Source organism: Cladosporium halotolerans (assembly GCF_011745625.1).
Source record: "Cladosporium halotolerans strain TM138-S3 chromosome Unknown Sca87, whole genome shotgun sequence".
Lineage (NCBI taxonomy): Eukaryota > Fungi > Ascomycota > Dothideomycetes > Cladosporiales > Cladosporiaceae > Cladosporium > Cladosporium halotolerans.
This window is the reverse complement of record NW_027191538.1, coordinates 1528-18842: the sequence shown is the minus strand read 5'-3', so window position 1 is coordinate 18842 and position 17315 is coordinate 1528. Positions and strand designations below refer to the sequence as shown.

At 51.3% G+C, this 17315-nt stretch overlaps 4 protein-coding genes across 4 annotated transcripts; all 4 read right to left on the bottom strand.

Moving 5' to 3' along the window:
* Window positions 1-468: 468 nt before the first annotated feature.
* Window positions 469-2752, bottom strand: WHR41_09335 (uncharacterized protein). The gene is made up of 5 exons (XM_069377938.1): window positions 2520-2752; window positions 2420-2455; window positions 1917-2359; window positions 1006-1840; window positions 469-943 (listed from the first exon to the last, which is right to left on the bottom strand). The coding sequence occupies exons 1-5, from the start codon at window positions 2562-2564 to the stop codon at window positions 848-850; spliced, it is 1455 nt and encodes a 484-aa protein (XP_069225081.1). The 5' UTR covers window positions 2565-2752; the 3' UTR covers window positions 469-847.
* Window positions 2753-6423: 3671 nt separating this feature from the next.
* WHR41_09334 (uncharacterized protein) lies at window positions 6424-8046 on the bottom strand (the record flags this gene model as incomplete). The annotated part of the gene is made up of 1 exon (XM_069377937.1): window positions 6424-8046. The coding sequence occupies one exon, from the start codon at window positions 8044-8046 to the stop codon at window positions 6424-6426; it is 1623 nt and encodes a 540-aa protein (XP_069225082.1).
* Window positions 8047-8713: 667 nt separating this feature from the next.
* On the bottom strand, window positions 8714-11038 carry WHR41_09333 (uncharacterized protein; the record flags this gene model as incomplete). The annotated part of the gene is made up of 5 exons (XM_069377936.1): window positions 8714-9429; window positions 9490-10661; window positions 10727-10784; window positions 10836-10867; window positions 10941-11038. The coding sequence occupies 5 exons, from the start codon at window positions 11036-11038 to the stop codon at window positions 8714-8716; spliced, it is 2076 nt and encodes a 691-aa protein (XP_069225079.1).
* A 2550-nt stretch (window positions 11039-13588) lies between these two features.
* Window positions 13589-15015, bottom strand: WHR41_09332 (uncharacterized protein; the record flags this gene model as incomplete). Its single annotated transcript, XM_069377935.1, has 7 exons — window positions 14639-15015; window positions 14556-14589; window positions 14286-14480; window positions 14170-14224; window positions 13895-14116; window positions 13725-13814; window positions 13589-13668 (listed from the first exon to the last, which is right to left on the bottom strand). The coding sequence occupies exons 1-7, from the start codon at window positions 14758-14760 to the stop codon at window positions 13589-13591; spliced, it is 798 nt and encodes a 265-aa protein (XP_069225080.1). The 5' UTR covers window positions 14761-15015.
* Window positions 15016-17315: the final 2300 nt, after the last annotated feature.

Here is a 17315-nt window from a genome sequence, read left to right as displayed (position 1 = left end):
TGACGTGGTCACAAGGTTCAAAGATCTCAACACATGCGACAATGTCCTCTGCGGTCACGTCGCCATGACGCGCGACTGCCTTACGAGCACTATTCGGGAGCTGGTGTCCCGTGTAGCAGCTAAGATGCATGGCTGCTGCCAGCGAGCCTGTCGCGCCTCTCCTGACTGATGGCTTTCATTATTATTTAACCGAGTGGGCATCTGACATAAGCCGTGAGGAATTCAACCTAGTGTGCTCCCCACATCAGTTCAAGCATCCACACCGCCACAGGCACACTGGAGGTGATAAGGGAGTCGATGGCCCTAGCAGTAAATACACAGCTTGATCATTTCTTCTACACCAATCTTCACCACAACCCACTGGAACTGGCAGTGACGGAAAGATGGACGTCACCGGGCACATCGGGAAGCCTAGCTGCAGAGAGGCCTGAATGCTTCGGCTTCCTCCAGTCCGCGCGTCGATCACCACTTTTTTTTTCCTTTTTTTTTTTCCTTTCCCCCAAAGATGATATATGGGTTGGCCACACCATTTTGCTTGCGTTTTCAAGAAATGCGCTTCAAATCAATAGCTTGGCCTTCTGGGTTTGAATCACAGATCATGGCTTGAATGACAGTTTGTACATTTATCGTTCGATCGCCACTCATAACGTGGACTCAGGCATATCAGAGCCAATCCTTCAATGTTGCCCTCTTGCGGCAGGCTCGAACTGTTCAGCGTATCAGCGTATAGTAGCGTATGTAACGAGCTTCACAAGCACGCGCGTCTGCTCGGATGGCAAGTCGACGTCAGACGCCTGAATATCATAAGATTCATTTCGGGCGTTGGCAGGCACCTGATTGCACCACGCTACATTTGTCTAACCCTAATGTAGAAGTCTGCGTTCTTCAGTTGAAGCCTTACAGCAGCACCAACTGACCAGTTCTGCCCACTCGCAATGTGGTTCTGTGATGGTATTAGTGATAACAGGAGCCCATTGTTAATCGCGTCAACGAAGAGCACAATACCTTGCTGATAGGAGTCAGGTCGAGCTCCATAGTCCGACCATCCTTACACAACGCCTCACTCAAGCCCCTCTGCCAATCACATTGAATTGTGACAGTGGCTTCTGTGAGCCATTGAACATTTGGAGGTTCGTCCCTGCACATGAATTCTCGCAAAGCCGGCTCAATTAGGAAATCGAAGACCCGTGCATGAGGAACGAAAAGCTGACGCGCAGTGGGCCTGGCAGTTTCCGGAATAGTGTAATAGTGTCGTTTTATTGGCTCAAGCATCCACCTCAAAAGTGCCCAGTGCCAATGCATGATCGCATACTGTGTGAATGAAGAGCTGCTCGCTTCTGGCCTGATGCTCTTCGCAATGCTCGCGACGATCTGAGATAGTTTTGGGGCCCTCATGTATACGTCTTCGTCATCGAGGGCTCCAATGAAAGCGTGAGGGCCGCAAAGTTCTTCGGCATTTTGACTATGGGAGAGGTCGGCCAGCAATTCGGCAAGTATTCCCTCGAACGGATCATCTTGCGGCGTTGCTGCATTGCCGAGCGTCCGCATCTCCCACGGAGCTGCGAAAAGATTGTGCTCTTGCATTTGCTGAACAGCACGAACGTGGTGATTCGCATATACAGCGCTCGAAAAGGGTAGATTACCAAAGCCCTTGGGATTGAGGACGGACGCATGCAGAGCTCGTCTCTCATGACTGGTGCAAGGTATGCGATCGACAGCCGCAAAGTATCGAATGTCGAACAATAAAGGGAGCCATTGCTTCTTCTCAGAATCGGGCGCGTGACTGGGGAGATAATTCTTCGCATGGCGATCACATGAAATGGAAGATGACAGATCGATTCTGTGATTCGCAGACTGACTATCAATCTTTTGCTCAATGATGCGGCCGGAATTTAGGTGAGTGCTTTCCAACATACCTCACGGCTTTGCTCGCGAGCGTATCATTGCGTCGCAGGTCGGATTCGATTTGCTGCCAGCTCTCTCCCGAGCGCAGACGAGCAAGAAGAGCAACACTGTCACGGTCGGATCGTGTCATTAAAGCTGAAAACACCTCCGACGGGCAGACATTTGGCTCTTGCGGGAATCCATTCTGCAAGTCTCGGTCGGATTGATATCCTGGGGAAAAGAGTCGGGCAGAGGTCGATGTCGTTTCTTCGTTTTGAAAGGTTTGCAGCCCTGACCTGCCCACTAGTACGGATTTGTGGTGGTCGAGCTCCGCCTTCTGCAGTACATAGTCCTCACGAAGGGCGAAGTATTTTCTCTTGAAGGCATTGTTTGTCGAGGCAGCATCTTCGCCTGAATATTGGCAGCGCAAGTGTCTTGTCTTGCAGGATATGCAATGAGGACGACCACCATCGCACTAGCAAATGTGTTTCAGGTAACCATGTTTGCTACCAAAAGATGTCGGAAGTGTACGTACTCTTGATTTCCTTCTTCTGCAATTCTCGCAAGCGACCTCGTACGAGTGGTTAGTCGACGTGACTCATTTACTGCATGATATTTGTAGCGAGCTGACATACTGCGACTTGCTTACGATCTCCACGGCGTAGGCTCGCCGGACACATGATAGCGCTCGGGCGGTCGATCAATAAGCCACATGTGATTTTGCCAATCGCATTGGCAATGTTTTCGCCAGTACTGATTGGAAAAGCTGTAGACACGCTATAACAAATAAGACACTAGGGGTCGAGTTCACAAGATAGAATATCGGCTTATGCGGTGAGTTTTGACAGGATGCACATCGACACTCTGGAAAGGTGTGACCGAATGGTAATACACCGAAAGCAAGCCCTCAAAAGGAAGGCCGTTCAAATTTGTCACAGGAACAAGGGAGGCCTGGTGTTGGTGACGTTTAACATGGTCATATGATCGATAGCGCCGGATGTAAGTCCGAAGCCCCTAGAACCTAGTCTTGAACAGACCGTGAATCACCCGTCACATTCAGTTTGCCAGGGTGGACGGTTCGATTCTGACTCGTCGCTCACGCGCTTGTCGATGAAGAGAGCTTCGCGGAATAACGGCACCGATGTATCGATCCACGAACGAGACTCAAATGAACAGACAGTCCTGGCAACTGCGGAGGGCTAGTGTTGCTACGGCACTGCCAGCTCTTCGTGCGTGCCACTGCTCGGCACGAAAGCACCAAGAAAGGAAATGGTCAGTCATCGAATCAGATACACGCTGCAAAAATGTGACTAGCCAATGTGGTGTTCTCAATATCTAATTTCCTCTTGCACACCTGCTTAAAAAGGTATCCTCGACTAATATGCGCTTTGCTTTGTGGTGCGGTCGACCAGGTACCTGCCGGTCCGGTCGCGGTGCATCGTTCTGCAGGTCAAAGCGACTTGTGGATGCCACCGAGCGCATCGACATAAATTTCGCGGCTAGCATTATCAGATGTCGGGTGTGGACTTGAATGTAAACATACACTTGATTGCCACACTTGAAAGCGTGATTACAAGCAAATGGCTTAGCTTCCAGAGAAGAGTCGACTTTGGCAATTCACTCGCAATCGGCGGTCTCTCTGACCACCTGTTAGTATCAAGCGGCAGACCAAGACTGCGTCCAGCTGAAAATTCGGATGGTAGCAGAGGAAGTCGGGTGCGATGGCCCCTCGCGTGCAAGGCGTCTTGTTTTCTTGCCGCTAAGTTGAGCTGCGGTTAACGCTCATTCCCACTATGGCTGCTCTCTGTTTTACCTCTGGCGTTTTTCGCGCCAAAATCGTCAGCGCGGACCAAACTAGACGGACTCCGGCGCAGGACCTTCGCACAAGCGTAATAAGATCCGCTTGTATTACAGTATCGCGGAACGCAGTGGTGTTCATCCTCGCCCTTGCACGTGGCCGATGCTCGATCAAAGTGGAACCTCGAAGCCTGTAAGATATCTCGCGTCTCGGAAGGAAAGCCATGACGCTGCCATGTTTCAGTTCATACCTACAACTATCGACCTGGGGACGCTTGTATGAAACAAGTACATACCCTCCATAGCATTCAGCGTCACTCGTGGCAGCCCTGATGCTAAAGGGCCACTCAAACTGCGGGGATAAGTTGTTCGCATGATGCGCCGTTTCCATATATGTACAGTCTATGCACGACGGGTATCCGTCCGGAAGACCTTCTGGATAGTCAGGTGGCGCGTTGCAACGACGCTTCAACGACAGGAACGTCCCTGGGGTAATCTTTCAAGGGGCGCTACCAATTCCTCTACCGAAATACCGAGTCGTAATTTTGCAAGGAGCGTGCTCGCGTCTTCGTCTGAAACGTGCTGCATCGCATATACAAGAGCTTCAAGGCTGTGTGTCTCTGCCTTGACCTTGCTTATGCTGAGCTCAAGTCCCGCCAATGTGGGTGAGCTTCCCATGTGATTTTGCGGCCGGTGAGAGGCTGGTCCAGATTGTCGAGTAGGCTAGCATTCAGAAGTGAGTCTAAACATCTCATTGCGGTCCTTCGACGATACGCATAGCGTAGGCATTTGGGACAAGCGAAGGCCTCTGTAGAGACCCGGCGAGGTTGAGCTCACGCTGGTTCTGTAACCATCAGCCGGTAACAGGGTGTCAGTGTCGGTGTCCCTTTCGCGGATGGTCGCACTCTCAGCCCCACTGCAGCCTGCGTGGCTCGTCGTCGCCTTCAAGTTCGTGGGAACCACTTCGTTCCTGGTCATTGGAAGAACAACTGCGGAGATTTGCTTGTCGGACACGGTGATAGCACTTGTGGAGCAGAAAGATGTCGCACGTGGATGTAACGATGGGTAGCTCTTAACGTGGCCCCTTTTGATAAGGACGTCAAAGCCGCCAAAAGTGGGATGATGACAAGCAGCTCTCAGCTCAAAAAATGCCAAGCAAACAGCCTCATTGGCCGCATAAGTGTAGAACTTCGTAGAAATTCAGCATTTGGCATCAGAATCACTGAGACAGCGTGGCTTGACTGGCTTGCTTGCTCGCATCGCATTCCCCACTTAGTGCGGCAGCGGCCGGGCGAATCACAGATGTTTGACTGCGCGACATCGTCTGACCACAGCTTCCAGCCCTAGTCAGCAGCTCTGCGAAGTCACTCATTCAGACCGGGTCAGGACTTCGTTGCCGCCTGCACCCTCCACGGAGAACCTCCGACAGCCATGCAGATCAATGCAGAACTTGCTCTGCGCCGCAGTGCACAACTGCCGAGCCGTTCCTCTTCTGAAGCTTAGGCGCGATAGTGGAGCTTCAGTGGTGTGGAGCAGATCTACTGGGACATATAGTGACGTCATGACAGGGGATACCTTTCGAGCATCATCGGCTGCTCTGCATCAGTACACGGACCCCGCTCCGTCAAGAGGGCCGGTGCTATTGGCAACCTTAATTCAGAGAGAGTGGCTCGATATACATTTACTCCTATCTCATTCTTTCGGTATAGCTGAGGTAAGCTGTGCTCGACAATGAGGGGTAGATACGGTGCCCTGATACCGGTAACTCGAGTGGCTGCAACAGATAGGACATCATATGTTGAAACACCAGCAGCCCAAGACGCTTACCTCGCCAGTCATAATGCGTCAAATACCCAGATTTGGCAAAGATATGGAACGTTCTACGCAATTCTAATAATCAGTCGTTAGAGGGCGCCTGGTGGTATCGGATCCAGCCGGTCAACAAAGTACTCGCGACCGACAAATTCCAGCGATCAGGAGTCTCCGGAAAGCCACTCTTCATGTACGCCGTTGCGTGGTCCGTGTTACCAAGTGCTATCATGTTGCGTGGGACCTCAGTGGGTGCCTTCCGAATCCCTCGCCCCCGAACTCATCTTGCGGTTTTGGCAAAGCACCTTACCACAAGTCTGGTGTGTTTACCTCACAAAGCCGCTTGCAGATGATGTGTTATGGCGTGAAGGAAAAGAGCAGTACACCAATTTCTCTAGGGATCGATCGGAACCTTTGTGTTTATGAGATCGAGCTTTGAAATATGAAGTGGAGCCAGTATGTGTGAACTTTGCGCTTGAAGTAACGCCGCCATCACAATTCTCGTCATGTCGCATGTGTCTTGAAAAGCTTTGCCCTCCTTTTTCAGCAATTGGAGACGACACAGTGCTTCCATCTTCTTCAAAATCTGATGGAATAGTCTGGGTTTCTGTTGAGGCGCTGATCTACCTGCTGCTTCTATCACGTGTCACTCGGTCTAGCAAGACAGCGTCAAGAAATTCCGAAGGGATGATGCAGAGGTTCCGTGGGTAGCAGTGAGCAATGAGCACAGTCCAAAGTGGAGGCCGGAACAACCCATTACAGATCAAAGCCCCAAAACGGTTCAAACGTGAGCGTGTGAATGCGAAAGCAGCAGTGATCTGACCTTGAACAGTGAGACGAAGGGTTTCTTTCCAAACCCCGTACGTATTTGCAAACAGCTGACTTGACTGTCTTACAAGAATCTAGGCACAAACTCTTCAAGGTCAGCGAAGGCTATGCCTCCTTCGGCCATTTCCACCAATCCCTACTTGGCATATCTTCTTGCCTCTGTTGTCTTATCACCTTATTTGGCCGACCTCGTAGCCATATACCCTCCAATGCCCTTGCATGCTGCTCGTTCACATCCGGTCGCATCTCATTCCATTGTGTCTTGCTCACATTCTGCCAATGGTGTGGATTCGCGCTCCCGTAGTCCAAGACAGCAAGAAAGCCTGTGAGTTCGACACTAGTCAGATTGAGATTCTGACTTCCCCAGTGAGCGAGCGCCCATTCGTCGTCTCCACAAAGGCATGCGAGCAGATGGAGGTCGCAAAGCGTCTCAGTGTGAGCAAGTAGAAATGCTTTTAGCTTATCAGCGGTAAAGATCCAGCGACGGAGGCTGAGTGACCGAAGATACGGCATACGGATTGGTGCCAGGACAGATGGAAATACATCGAAACGAACACTCTCGCTCACCCTGGGTATTTCCTCTCGACCGCCCCAGAACAGATAGATCATGTTCAGGGTCAGGACTTGGAGGCGAGGCGCTGCAGATCGTAGGAACTGGCGGAGCTGATCGCGCACGTGGTCTTCGTCTGAGCGATTGCCACTGTAGCAAAGTACAAGGCGAAGCGTTTCCAAATGACCGAGAACTCCAGCGACTGCGGAGCAAGGACCAAGGGGGATGCCATGGAACGAGCCGACGTCAAGATACCGTGGATTCCGTGGGTGATAAGGATCGGCCAGCTCGCTCGCGTCTTCGCCAGTGTACTCGAACGCGTGGGGCCCGACAGCTAAACGGTTTACCTGCGTTTTCGATGTCTTTGCAAGGATCTCCATTAAAGAAAAGAGACAATCACCCGCAACGCCAGTCTCTCCGCCAGCACCGACATGCTGGGGCTCGAGTGTCTTGCCAAACAGCCGCCGGCAGCATTCGTCGTAGCTCTCGCCGCGGCGCGCTAGACTGCGGTAATCAGTAGCAACAATACTGCGAAGCTTTGGGAAACGAGTGAATGCAGCAAGCAGTACGCTCATATCAACTGCTTCGCTCGATATCCATTCCTGATCCCTGTAGCGCTGTTGGTAGGTTGCAAATGCAAAGCTGCAAGCCAAACGACAATCATCAGCCCCGACTGATGCGGCAAATGGTGACGTTTCCACATCAAGCTCTCTTGACAGTTGTCTGCTTTGTGCGGTAGTCGGTTCATCTGGTTGCAGCTTTCCGTCTCTATCACGGCAAAAACGCAGGATCTCTCTTCGTGTGGCTCGAATGCAACGCTGTCGTGACATCCAACGCTCATCTCGCAAATCTCGCGGTGCGCGTTCACAATCCTCCACATACTGATCCAAGTCGAGCGCTGTTGCTTCGGAGTATGCACTGCCATCATACACAAGCTCGGTAACGTGCAGGCTAAAGTACGGATGGGTCATGATTTGGCAAAGCCTCGATAGGACGTCGAGCCGTCGAGCAAACAAGACGCGGGGTATTAGATAAGGCGAGCTATGCTCGTTGAAGGCACGATTCACAAGGCGACAGCTTGCGATATCTCCCGGACATGACGCCGAAAGGTAGGACATGACATGTGCAAGCAGCTCCGAAGAGAGCGAGTTGACGGCGGCTTTGCGATGGGAATGCATGTTGCGTCCGAAAAGTCGGTCACTGCAAGGAGTGTATCGGTCGCTATGGGCTGTAATCAGCAAACTGCGACCAAACGACCACCAGATACCAGTCTCACAGAGCTCACAAATGAGGTAATATTGATTCGTCCCTTCCGATGGTATCGTGTTTGCCAGTTCATAAGAGAACAACGATCCTTCCGTGATCCACGGCCTGAGCGTTCACCCTCGGCACAGATCGCTAAGGACTGGCACTGTGCTACATCTCGTACGGTCGCGCTTGATGACGCGGCGGTTACGGTTACACTGCGCACAGACACAAACCAATGCTGTGCTCGCGACCGCTTCGCCAAAGTTACGTCATGACCACACCCAGATAGCCGCGCTCTGCGCGAGGTTTGATGATCCGGTAATCATTGGGGTTGGGACCTGCATACTGTGTCAGCATATAGCACGAATTACAAAGCTTCGAGCCGAATTCAATTTGACTTCTCCTCCAAAATGACTTCTCCTCCACAATGACACATCGAGGTTTACCAATGAACAAGGTCAATAAGGGCTCAAGCAAACGCGTTCGGATCTCTGGAATTCACGCCGAGCAGCTCGCAAGGTCAGTCATGCGGCTGAAAACTTCAGATGGGATGTGTGTCTTGTTTTCCAGCAATGACTACTATCCTATGCTCGATCGTTAGGGAACATGAGCTCTACGTGGTTGCTTCTCCCTAAGAGCAAAACCTGAATCATCGCCAGTTCCCAATTCTTCTATAAACAGTGGTTCCAAAATCTGCAAGCTCCATTCAGCGATACCGTCAATCTGCTTCAGATCCCTCAGCCACTGTAACATCAAAGCGGCTGTCTTTCTCAACGCCATGGAATCGACGTATCTGAAGCACATTCGTTCCAAAGCCTCGTTCGCTGCCGTCATACGGATGATGAGCAGAATGCTGATGCAGTTCTGCGTCCATGCAAAGTGATGAGGCACGAGACGCTTTTTGTCTTTTGGAGGTGACGTGAGGATAGGCCATTGACAAACTGACTCCATTGCCAGGCTCGCATAGTGACTGTCATGATCTGTCATCAAGGCCGGAAAGTGAAGGGCTTTGTAGACGAAAGGGCGAAACAGAAGGTACCGCGCTTGATAGAAACGCGTCCGTAGCTGTGCAGTAGCCACGTCAATGTTATGTTGGTGGTTAATCGGCATTGCTTCTAGGTCATATGAGAACAGTGGCTCACGGGGGCGACTTTCAGCGGAATCTGATCTCGGAAAGCCGAAGACATCTTCGTCAAACCACTGGACCTGCCATGGCAAGACTGCCCGCCAGGAGTCAAGCTGTCGCGCCAATTCTGAGACCAACGAAAGGGATGGCGCGCTCCAACTCTCAGAGTGATGTGGTTCTACCGGGGCTACGAAGAAGGACGTTAGACTCGATTGAACCGTTTGCGTTGGCTAGGGTCGCCACTTACCGCTGTAGATCATCTTTCGAATCCGCGCAAACACTTTTCTCAAGGTTACCATTGCCAAGAAATGATATTGGTATAGAGATTGGTATTCATCGCATATAGCCGATTGATGGTCTGCCGTCTGTCCTTCGTGAAAATGAGGCAGAGGCACTTCGTCCTCCAAGGCACAAATACCGCTATCCGGAAGGTCAAGCTCGAGGTGGAACAGATCCTCGCTGATCACACAGGTCCAGTAGACACGCTTTATCATGTCGCCTTCCTGTGAAGCCCAGTCGAAGTTGCCACAGCGTATGATGATTCGACAAGCCATCGACGCCGCTACGGTGCAACGCCAAAAGTCCAGATGCCGGACAGCCGTCTCATAGTATGAGGCTTGAAGCAGGAAGATTTGGGCATTCTCTAGCGTGCATAGTGTCATGACAAACCCTGTCTGGCGCCGGGCTGCATTAAAGATGTCGATACCCGGCGGCGTTTGCGCTCTGCCACCACGGAATCCGCTGCGGACGCCTTTCTGCACGCTAACAGACGAGCCGAAGACACCCTCCATAGCGACTGATCCCAAGGCGAAAACAGTCAACGCGAGGACAGTAGAAGCTTCTCCCTCCACGTACCCGTTGCTAGCCAAGCGGTCGATTATTCCTTTCTGGAACATATCGCGGTCGAGAATGGGATAGAGCATGTTGAAAGTCTCGAAGTATGCGTCGGCCAACTCTTGGGCCTCCCTAAGAATGAACGTGGTGCACAGGTTTGAGTTGATGGAGCTTGTCGTGAGCGGGTCCGGAGTTTTAAAGCCAGCCGCGGCTGCGTGAGCGTGGGAGCCTGTAGGCTGTAAGTTGAGCGCCTGCTTCACAATCCACGGCGTGCCTTCGTGGAACGCATGATGCAAGCTTGGGACGGTTTCGACGCGCTCGTTTGCCAGGTGTTGGTAGATGCTCGGCCAGAGCATGACCTTGTGTGGTATCGTGAAATGCGGCTTTTCCTGTGGCAGCTTTGAGGCCGTCTGCGGGACGTATGAAAAATCGTGGCGCCGATTTTGATCATGTTGCGGTGTCAGCTCGTTGCACTGTGTTCCGGTCTGGATTGCTGACTGGCTCTGGCTCACGAGTAGTGAATCATCAAGCTTTGCCTCTATGCGGACAAGGGCTTCCAGAATATGTACTAAGGTCCTGTCTTTTCTGAAGCTAGGTCAGTACATCGTAATCGATACCTGTTGCCTATTGTTGCGTGGGAGACGGCTGACTTCATAGGCAATGGCTCTCGATAGATACACTCTGCATCTAGCCGCCGGCATAGACCGCCTGAGGTTTATTAGCTCCTGGCCAAAAGACTGTTCACACACGCGCCCTTACATTTTGGCCGCTGTTCGTCGCACTTGCTTTTCCTGCCTGACCGTCAGTAAGGGGCCCGGCCTCGAGGCAAGTGAGAGGTCCGCTATCCCTCGGTACTTTGCTTACCTTGATCTGCACGTTTCACAAGCTTGCGCAGCCATTGCAGCCTTGTCACCGTGAGCAAAAGTGCGTTGGCCACTTACGGTGTTACTCTCAATCGGCATTACGGATAGGAGGGTGAGCTAACAAGCGGGAGCGCAACTGAACCAAAGGCATCGCACAGAATGTTCACGATGCAAGTCCACTTTGGAAAAAGAGGCGGGCGATCAAGGAAGCCCGTCTCAGCAGATGTCGCAACAGACACAATTTGCCGCTCGAGCCGCAAAAGCATCGATCTCACAGTGGGTGGGGAAATGTCGAGATCAGTCATCGCTCATTGGCCATATGCAGGCGGCCGCATGGAACAGGGGAGATTGGACGCTGCTACTCGTCTAGCCGCATCAGAAGGGCTTACGAGCCCACAATAGTAGATTCCGTTTTCAAGTCAATCGCAATGTCAATATCATGCTTCGCAATCGCATCGGGGTCTGCCCATTCAAGCGTTCCTAGATCAGTGCAGAGTAAGACAAAGCAAGAAAGAAGGAATCTGTAGGATCTTCCATCGGAACGCTCTTGGAGAGTTGGGCGATACTCCACTCCACGGTATTCGCTAGCGTCGTCGGTGTCGGACGTGACTCCTTGTGCCTGTCACCACGAGGGGCAGCCTCCCGGAAAAAGCTCCGTAAAATGCACAGATTCAGATTAGCCTTGGCAGATTGAAGAGATGTCCCGATTCCATACGGCCGTGACATCGGACCAGCATCGACACGGATTGAATCCCTCTCTTAATTTTTTATCTTTTATTTTTTCTTATGAAACAATGCGTCACTCCTGAAGTTGCCCGAAGCTCGCTTGCGCTTTGACTTATAGGCGGTGGTTTGGCCATAGCACCGAAGTCAGATGAAACCTATTCCAAGATAAAATCAGAGCCTTGGATTTGTTGCAACTCGATCGTCTCTTGCCCAGCAAGAGAATTCTGATATAATTAAACGCCTCAGCAGATATTTTATTACGTGAGGATTTGAGCTTGCCTCCGATCGATCTCAATATCGAACTGCCGAAGCCAGGCTTGTATTTGCGTACGCCGTCTTCAGGATTGCAGATTGGAACACTCACAGCAAGTCATTCACGAAAATTTCAAAAGCGAAAAATCTGTACATCGCCGCCTGAGATGCAAGTCATCCCATGCTATCCTGCTCTGATAATTCTGCATGACTTTGTCCGAGGTCAGGAGTGTGCAAGATTGATTTCTTTTCTTGGTAACTTCATTGATTGATAGATCCATAGGCAATCAGACTAAGCTGCACCTCATGATCAATCGATTTATTGGCGAGTGTCAATATAGATTGATAAATTCCATGCGACAGTAGGGCGAAGGTTGGTGTAAAGCTCCGAAGCACAGTAAGCTCGCCAACAGTAACAATTAATCGTCAGCCAATGAACGCGCGCAGAAACGCGCCAGAATCGAATCCCGCGTAGCGCGTGTCGTTGCGCCGCGAGCCTGTCGGCTGCTAGCCAAAAAAAACAATGCTGAGTCAATGGCATAGTCGAGCCTGGAGATCGCCAAAAACGTCAGGACGTAGACTGGCGGCGTTGAAAAGGACACAAACGCAGCCTGCAAAATCAAAAAGAACACATTTTAGATCTGGCAGCATGTCTAACGGCTCTTCAACCGAGACGAGTTGGAATTTCTGTTTTGCACGCGACCCTATCATGGAGACGTGAAACCCCCGTTTCCGAAAGGTCACATGATCCAGAAAACGCGCGCATCTTCTACTGTGGCGCAACACACGAGGCAAAAGCACTCGATCAATAGGAATTGTGATAGTGACATCTTCACGGCCACTTTCGAATAAAAGAGAGCTGGAGGATTGAGATTTCGGCGCAAACACGGTGCGACAGCGCATGTCTACACGGTGGCCGTTTTGAGAAATCGGTAATCATGATGGGCTCTTGTAACGTGAACGCAGTACCTGACAATACGTCGGATGTGTCTGGTAAAGAGTACGATAGCCTGTAGATGACGCAGTTGCCGCCACTAATGCCAAATCGGCCAATCAACTAATCAAGTTGGACGATGTGGAGTAAACGATCAACCATCAATCAAACTAAAGCCATGAGATCTGGATTGATTCACTCCCATGCCTTCGCGCTCCCAATATGCGTTGCGTCATACGTCGTGTGGCTCCCCGACTGCGCGCAGAACAGCAGCAAACCCCGGAAGGTTTCGAGTCGACTGCTTCACGCCGCCATGGCTCTTCCTGCATGGATTTGTCGCGGAAGAGGTACCCCATTTCCTGACACACGTGTCGGCCAGGTCTCGTTGGGGACTGCTGGGTCGGAAGTTGATTGGGAAGACCGACGGGCGAGGCGACAAGTTCGCAGAATGACCGGAGTTGGGGAAATCTGTCCGAGCATTCGTGGATCCGGAACCGTCCAGACGCGACATGACCTTCCTGTCCAGGCTTTTTTGTGGCGGAAGGCGAGACTGTTGGTGCGCCAGAGTGTTCTCGGAACCGTAAGCAACGTGCATGCTGGCAGCCATTGGGTGTTCGTTTATTGGCGCTGCAATTTCTGGTATGCTTTTCTCACCTGAATTGGACATCGAGGGGACTACCAACAGCGGTTTGTCGCAAGCAGACCACTGTCGACGCGTTGTGAATCGAGAGTCGTCCCTAATGCGGGTGTTCGACGCTGACTGCGGTCGGACGAAGCCACTCGACTCTGGCTTTGGCGATTTTTGGCGGCATGAAAGCTGGCGTGGTTCCGGGGTGAGCTTTTGTTGACCTGGCTGTGACGAAGTCGCTGTACCATCACCATCTCCGCCGGGGTTTGAGCTCATTTCATTCTTCGCAGAGGTAGAGAACTTCGATTTTTCGTTGTTCTTCAGTCGTTTTGTATCTAATTCGAGATAATCAATTTGGCAATTCTGGCAGAAAGCTGCCAAAAACTTCCGAGGAGTCGGTTGCTGGAATACTAACCATCAGGCGGCTTATGGAAGTCTGCAAGATAATCTTGATAATCTGCACACTCCTTGGTTTGCTGATACTCTGTGAGCCGAATGTGGTATGTTGATTTCATCAGTCGGCTCCTGCTCAAAAAAGCCGCTCTGACTTCGGAGGAGAGCAGCCTCCATCGCTTTCCAGTGATATTTGATGTCTGGTTTGAACCCAATCCCTGAATTTTCAAGTCCTTCCTCAATTCTAGAATGTAGTAAGCTAGCTGCGTCAAATCTTTGTTGCGTGCTGTTACGAACCTTGTGAGAATAGACCATATGCAGAAGGCGGCTTTTCTGGAACATTCTTATCTGGCTACATATTTGTCAGAGGTCATCCTCACCTTCGAGAATAGTCTGGCGCGGGACTTCCTTACCGCTGCGTGCCGAATATACTTTCGCTTTTGCGGCGCGCACGCTTTGAGGCTAGCATTTCCATGCTCCGGCGTAGGGTGCGGTGCGTCCGTTCGACCGTAACTTTCTTTTGACGCGCTGTCGGTGATGTTACCTCGATACTGCACACCCGTTACCGATTCACCGTGTCCGTGGCGAGCAACTGCACTTTGCAAAATCTGGCTTGTATGATCAGTCTCGACTCCATAGGTCGTTAGCAAATTGACTGGCTACGACCTGTCAAATCAACCAACCCTGCGATGTCCGAGTTTCACGCCTAGTGCATTTCTGCAAAGTCTTTTAGCGAGGGAAAGAAACTGTCACGCGTCCGACCTACAAGTCATGTTCTGTGATGCAGGTAAGGGCTTCCCAAGAAGAGAATGCCTCCTCTACAAGAATGCGAAGATACTGAGATAAACCCAAGTGATCAAGGTTCGCCGAAAGCATACCGGTAGCCATAACAAGAGGGAGGGCAACCAAGTAAAAACGGTTTCCAGAATGGTCAGGGGCGTTCGGGGCTGCGTGCAAGGCAAGGTTGTAACACAGTTTCAGCGCAACCCTCCATGAGGACACCTTCTTCTTCCTTTAAGGGCTCAGCGGCTGACCTGACTCACGTCCCGCTCATGGGACAGAGCTAGAAGGCAGAAACTGGAACCGTGTTGCGCCTGTCTCGTCTCGGTTTCTTCGATAATCGTCATACGAGAAAGTCTTCCTCGAAGCATGTTCCAGCTCCAGGGCTTCGTAGCAAGCAGATGGTGATCGCACATGACATAGTATCGAAAAAAGCACATCTCGTGCAGTATGACGGCACGTGTGTTGTAAGGATAACGTCACGGCTGGACTTGTGGGAAGAATTGCTGCCGCGTAGGAGTGGGAGACCGCGCACTCGGCGGAGGCACCTCCGGAATCGTGGATTGTAAGTCATTTCACAGAAGAGGGAGATTGAAGCCCCGCTTAACGCCGCGCTAGCAACCGTGCTAAGCGGTCTGTGCCGTCCGATAATAAGAGCTTCCGGAGAGATCTCCGACACTTCTCCTTTCCCCGTTCGGAAACAAAACAAGCGTTTGAGTGAGATCGTTGACTTTGGCTGGATTGAAAGCAGGTTAAACGGAGCCATTTAGCACTATCACCGCTTTGCAAAGATTGAACAATTGCAAGCCCGCCCGTTTGTCGTACGGAAAAATGGAAGGCGGCAAGCGAGCATATGATGACGTGTCGGCGACTTCGGGCAGCGGGATCACCGGGAAGAACTGCGTAATAGCGGATTTCGCTGATGGGAATTCAACATTACGAAGAAAACCATGTCCGACAAAATTCATGGCGCGGTCGGTGAGGGGAAATTCAGGCTTTGAAGCATTAGAAGTGCTGGCTGTGTAAAGATGCACACGAAAGATGGATGGCCTGTCCCTGCTTGAGCTGCATTTTTCCAGAATCTAGAGGGCTGTACACGAAGAACTCCCCACTTCAGCAATAATTCCCAATCTGTTCAGCTGACTGACTAGGATCCTAAATCCGCTTTGCGAAGCCTGGGGATTATGCAGCGACGCCAGATCAGTCCGATGGAGTTCTCGGCGGGAGGTCCGGAGAAGGGCTTGGTCTACTTACTTCATAGCGCATGAAGGACGTCATTCGATTGCGTTCAACGCACCGTTGGATTCAAATAGCGGAGAATCGTTTCCAGTGACACTCAGCGTTAGAGGATAGCGCCCGAGAGGTCTATGTGCTTGAAGAGGGCATCACTGAGCCCTGATGCACCAGAAATGAGCGCGCCTGGGAAACGCGCAGTAAGAAGGGGCAGCCAAGCTCTCGCTGCTTGCAGATCTTGTCGGCGACGCAAAACAAAGGTCCGTTCAGCACGATCGTTTCCTTCGAAATCTATTGACCTCGGTTACACAGTGCGATTGTGAGCGTCCCGCTTGCGGGAATTGCGTTCGATCATGCCTTCCTTGCCAGTATGAAACGGCACCCGGAGAGTCGCGTGCACAAGCTACAAAACGCAGTTTACACGCCTCTAGAGAGAACTCCATGCTCTATGAGGAACTTTTCGAACACCTAAGGACATCAGACTCGTACCGAGCCAACGATATATACCAACGGATTCGCTACGGGTTTGACCCACACTATCTGTTGTCCCAGATCAGAGCCGGAGACCTCACAAGTCAAATCAGTCTGCGACCGGAAGTGCAGTACCGCTACGAACTCCCATATGTCAAACATTTGCCGCTGGAGCTTCTAGGGGGTAATCCATACCTTGATACACTCGTTCACGAAGCAGATTCTTTGGGCTTGAGCGATCGCGAGACCAACTCGACCGAATCGGTTGGGTCTCTTCCTCAAGTTGTCTATCTCCGGCCATTTCACGCAGCGCGAATTGTTGATCGTCTCGTCGAAGATGCGAAACCTAGTCTATGGACAACAGTGTGTCCAGATGACGGTGTCATGCGTAGACTCCTGCGCAACCACTTCCTCTGCGAATTCTATTTTATGTCAGCATTGCAGAAAGATTTATTCTTAGAAGACATGATCCGCCAGCAAGGTGAATTTTGCTCTTCTTTGCTTGTGAACGCCGTCCTGGCTTATGCTTGTGTAGGTACAACCTTCGCTGATAGGATCTGCTACTGACGGTTCCAGATGTGCGATCCAGAAATATCTAACCGCGCGGAGTATTGGAACCCAGCTTCGCTCACATACAAGTTTCTGGTGGAAGCAAAGCGGTTGTGGGAGCTGGAAGCTGATACCCCCCGGATCAGCACGATTCAAGCCGGTATGACCTTGAACGGCATTTCTAACTTCAGCGGCCTGGACGAAATAGGGCAAGCATATTACAGGCAATCCGTTGCGCTCGCAAATGATTTACATCTCTACGACAGACCGGCCAATTTGGCAAACGAGAGATCGAGGCAAGGCAAGATTTACACCGCATGGGCTCTGTTCTGCTGGGATGCGTAAGTGTTCATACACATCCAATTTATTGCTTTTCTGACGTACGCAGCCTTCTGGCGTTCTCACTTCAG